Source organism: Myotis lucifugus, unplaced genomic scaffold (assembly GCF_000147115.1).
Source record: "Myotis lucifugus unplaced genomic scaffold, Myoluc2.0 scaffold_511, whole genome shotgun sequence".
In the NCBI taxonomy this organism is placed as follows: Eukaryota; Metazoa; Chordata; class Mammalia; order Chiroptera; family Vespertilionidae; genus Myotis; species Myotis lucifugus.
This window is the reverse complement of record NW_005871559.1, coordinates 356,484-361,369: the sequence shown is the minus strand read 5'-3', so window position 1 is coordinate 361,369 and position 4,886 is coordinate 356,484. Positions and strand designations below refer to the sequence as shown.

At 43.7% G+C, this 4,886-nt stretch overlaps 1 protein-coding gene across 3 annotated transcripts in view; it reads right to left on the bottom strand.

Annotated features, from left to right (window-relative positions):
* The window catches only part of VPS33A (VPS33A, CORVET/HOPS core subunit), a 17,048-nt gene continuing 12,162 nt past the window's right edge, over window positions 1–4,886 (bottom strand). The window contains exons 11-14 of one of the 3 annotated variants that reach the window (XM_023745045.1): window positions 4,143–4,280; window positions 1,464–1,496; window positions 1,153–1,321; window positions 1–537 (exon numbers count right to left, since the gene is read on the bottom strand). In XM_023745045.1, coding sequence (XP_023600813.1) covers window positions 356–537; window positions 1,153–1,321; window positions 1,464–1,496; window positions 4,143–4,280 — 522 coding nt within the window. In that variant the 3' untranslated portion in view covers window positions 1–355. The remainder of the gene's footprint in view (window positions 538–1,152; window positions 1,322–1,463; window positions 1,497–4,142; window positions 4,281–4,886) is intronic. The other 2 variants (XM_023745046.1, XM_006103827.3) reach the window with 2 other exon arrangements.

The window sequence follows — 4,886 nt, the reverse complement described above, 5'->3', positions numbered from 1 at the left end:
CACTTAACAACACTTTCCACTTTTATTGTTATTTTTACCTGCTTGGTCCCATTTGTGCGGCTGCGTAGATTATCCATACCCACCTTCTTAATATACTTCCACGCGTCTCTAATGAAGACACTGAGCTGAGACCACAAAAAAATGGTATGTCTTTAGGTTGTCTTCTTTCTTCAAGAAGTCAGGAACACAAAAGAGAAACAGAAGGGAGAAAACAGCAAAATTCAAGAGGCTGACCCCAAAGTCAGTTTTGTGTTCCTGGGTTGTTATTCCTCTGTAGGGCTGTCCTTCCCTCCAGCAACTTCCTCAAAGGGGCAGTTTATGCTGCAGTTTGCTTGTCCAATCCGCTCTGAGCGCCCTACACAGGCTTTTCCATCAGAGACTCTATCCATGTGGCCCCGTTCATTAGTTTAGTGGTGGCAATGACGTATTCTGTGCCTCCATCTTCCAACTGGGAGAGAAAGCGCAGGGCAGCGACTTCGGCAAAGGTCACACCCCCGAGGAAAAATATCAGGGTGACTCGGTTTTCCCCCGGTTGACCTAAAATTGAAACATTTCAGAATTAAGAGTTATATATTATTGGAGCTTCTCTTCCCACCTCTTAAAAACTGCATATTGCCCAGCTGGTGTGGTTCAGTGGTTGAGCATCAGACCATGCGCCAAGAGGCTACCGGTTCCATTCCCGGTCAGGGCACATGCCCTGGTTGTGGGCTCGATCTGAAGTAGGGGGCGTGCAGGAGGCAGCCAATCAATGCTGATGTTTCTCTCTCATTGATGTTTCTATCTATCCCTCTCCCTTCCTCCCTCTCTAAAAAACAATAAAAACACATTTAAAAAACAAAACTGCATCATTCATAAGAAAAAAAAAGTCAAATGTGTCTTGGTCTGACAGTTCACTTGAAACTCAAGACACATAATTTTGCTCTCAAATGTTTTTTCTAACTACTGAGATCCTCAACTCCACAGCTGAAAGCTGCTACCCCCGAGGGAATAATGGGTTCCCCTGCTTACAATATACATTAGCAACTAACAAAAGAGGTAGATTGGACTCTGACTCCCAAGGACTCTACAAATGTATTCTACAAAGCAACTGCATAATACATGAAAACCACACTAACAGCACATAACGATCTGTAGACCCGGCTATAGACTCACGTTTCTTTTGCAGTCCCGTGGGCAATGGCTGCCGTTCTTCAAAGTGGGGCCCTGGGAGGATGCGCAGAACTTCCTCAATACTCCGCCAGCCAGGCCGGGAAAGCAGCTGGGCCAGACGCACACTGAGAGGGGCGTAGCCACTGTACACGTAGGATATGTCGGTGGGATTCTGTGGCATAATTAAAGGGAAAAAAGCCTGTGGGTATAGAGACTCAGAGCCACCTAACCCAAAATTATTTGATTTGTCTTTGAAGGCAAAGCCACAAATAACCCCCCACATCTTAGCAGCCAGAAGCTCACTTTTGACTCACATTTTGAAAAGCCATGCAGAGCATCTCTAGGGACTGGAGAGGAAAATTGTTACTTCATTTGGCAAGAAACTTTTTGGAGGGTAACTTGGCACTCTAGCTGGGTAACAATGTGCATAATCTTTGAACCCAGAAATTCTACTTTTAGGCATTTATCCTGCAGAGGGGCTGGCACACCAGGGGAGACCAGACCAAAGCACCACCAGTAACTGCAACACCATCTGTACCAGGAAAAGACTGGGAACACCTGAATTACTAGCAATAGAAACCTGTTAAATTATAAAGGCGGCATATATGTAGAACCACCTCATAACAATTACAAAGAACTTTAAAAAAACAAGGCAGCCCGGCTGGTGTGGCTCAGGGGTTGAGCGTCAACCTATGAACCAGGAGGTCACGGTTGGATTCCTGGTCAGGGCACATGCCTGGGTTGCAGGGTTGCGGGCTGGATCCCCAGTAGGGGGTGTGCAGGAGGCAGCCAATCAATGATTCTTTCTCATCATTGATATTTCTATCTCCCTTTCCCTTCTTCTCTGAAATAAAAAAATATATATTAAAAAATACATATCTTTTGAGAGCAATTATGGTGGCAATTTGGTTGGTTTAATAGTAAATACTAGTATATTGTGCGGGTAAATTTGATTAAGGTCAAGATTTTTAAAAAACATATGATTTCAGAAACCCGTGGACATAAAGCATATATCTTGTATGACTTTTTCTGACTACATTATAAAATTATGTTTTTTTCTTTCTCCATGTTAAGCAAAGGAGTATCTTTAAAACATAGGGCCTTATTTAAGAATGCCACGTTGGACTTTGGGGGTTGTTCTATCTTTCTATTAGAAGGGGAGTTCACTTTGACCATGACTCTCTGCTTCAATAGTAACTGCAGATTTTTAAGTGTGGATTAATCTCTGTTCTTACCTCTGCCATCAGAAATGGTTCTTGTCCCGAAAGCTGTGGCTGCAACCTCTAGAAATGTAACAACCAACTTCCCATCCCCGTGCTGCCCTTGTGTTCCTTTGCTTAGTGAAGGATTTTGTGTCAATACATGAGCTGGAAAGTTGGCTTGTATCTCGTTTGTTTGTTTTCCCAGGGTTTCTCCTCTAGACTCAAACCATGAAACTATATCCCATAAGGAGTTTCTTTTCTTATTTACTGATTCCCTCTTCTCATTATGTGATTCACTGAACACAAAATTGTACCATCACAGGACCTCAGAGAAATCTAGTTGTTATTTTGTCTTGATGCAGATTAGCTTACAAATCATTCCGCAATGATGAATAGCCTTAGTCTTAGGCTCTCCTGAGAAACGCTGTTTGCCACTTCTCTTCACAAATGGTTACTGTATTTTTAATGTCTGTTTCACGTGATAAAAGACATACTGTATTTAATTCTAGTGAAATATGTTAGGATGTGGTAAGGGGTGGATTTTGATTTAGTTTTGTTATGAATTTACAGATATTATTTTATCAGGGTACTTTTTGCCTCTCAGAGACATCAAGAAATGCTTATTTCTAATTATTCCAAGTTATTATAACTATTATACTTGTTGTTATAGAAATAAACCTTTATTTAAATGTAAGCCCTGAAACATTGATTCTAATTAAAATGTAAGCAAAAACAGAAAAATAAATAAAGAGGCAGATCACAGGATGACCTTCAAGAGACAGTGGACACGATGAGTGGGGTGGGAGCAGCAGGTCAGAACGGTGAAGAGAGCCAAACTAAAGTATCACTTACATTGTACAACACAGAAATTAAGTCTCTATATTGCAAATGGGGAAAAATAATCCAATTTTGCTGCTGATAGAGGAGACAGTCTAATTACTAGTTTTTGTTGCAAGAGGCAGCCTAATGAAACACCAAGAGAGAATATAAGAGAAAGAAGTTTAGGAAGAGTGGAATCAACCATACATGCAAAACAAAGTGCACCTGCTTGGAGATCACTGGTATGTATGCATCATCTACGTGAAAGTTTGTATAGTCACAGAACCTTTCTGGGAGGGTTAAAAAGTGGGTTAGGGTTACAACAGCTGCCTTTGAGGGGAAACTGGGGTTAGATGTGGAAGGAACCTAACTTTACTGTCTGCCTTACTTTTGCACAAGCTGACTTTTCACCGCACACCCTGGGTTCCTCCCAGATCCTCTCTGCCCTTCTTGGCTCTGAGCCCAGGAGGTAGACTGCGGGCTCTGCACCAACGCACTCCAAGTCCTCTGTTTGGGTTGGGCCAATGGGAGGCACCAGATAAGCACGGGAGAGTGGGCAGCAGTGAGGTCAGGGTTTTTCCACCCTGGCTTCCTCTCTGTGACTCAGCTGGAGGCTGGCTGTGTCCCTCGAGTAGAGACCTGTCACCCCTCGTCTTGTCAGACGGCCTCTCCATTTAGCTCTTCTGACTGGCACAGGTTTCTGGAACAGCTCGCTCTCCTTGCCCTTAGGCCTTGCCTGGTAAGGGCTGCCCACTGCACTGCCTCTCACTGCCTCTCACCGCCTCCGCTCCCCGCCCCCCCCCATCTTTATGACACTCTCCTCAAACTACCCAGTGGAAGAGCGCCCCGTTTCCTGCTGGGATTCTGACAGATATAACTCACAAATGCATTACTCTTTCACATTAGAACACTGTTGTCCCCATAGACTGTTAACCAGTTGCTGACTGAGCTGGCGTGAGAAGGGTGCCTTACTTGTTCATTGACATCATCCATCCAGAGGCGTAGGGTTTTCCGGATTGTCGGGTAATTGTTCCTGCCCCCCAACTGCGGTTTCAGTAGGCCAGCCTTCTCCAGGTTGTGTAAGGTCAAAATGTGCTCATAGCCGTATGTCTGCAAGACAAGTCGTTTGGCCTGGATGTCAGATCAGGAAAAGGCTTCTGCGACTTTCATAAAAGAGCACCTCTGATAGATCGACTAGCTCTGTTCTCCAGGGCACACCACTGAGGTCCAGGTGATGACTGACCCCACGTGGGCACGGGGAAAGGACCTGCCCTAAAACTGCCTGTCCGTCACAATTAATCCAGCTCATTGTTTCAGAGAGGGATTTGATGTATTCAGAGTCAAAATTTATGGGCCCAACTTAAATGAGCAGATTTTGGAAGTCTTTTTTTTTTTTAAATTGTTTTCCCCCTTGGCAAATTAGTAATTTAAAAATATACTGACCTAGTCCGGCTTGCATGGCTCAGTGTTTGAGTGTCAATCTATGAACCAGGAGGTCACGGTTTGATTCCCAGTCAGGGCACATGCCGGGTTGCGAGCTCGATCCCCAGTGTAGGGAGTGCAGGAGGCAACCGATCAATGATTCTCTCATCACTGATGTTTCTCTCTCTCTCACCCCCTCTCCCTTCCTCTCTGAAACCAATAAGAATATATTAAATATATATATACATATTTATATATATATATATATATATATATACACATATATATATATAT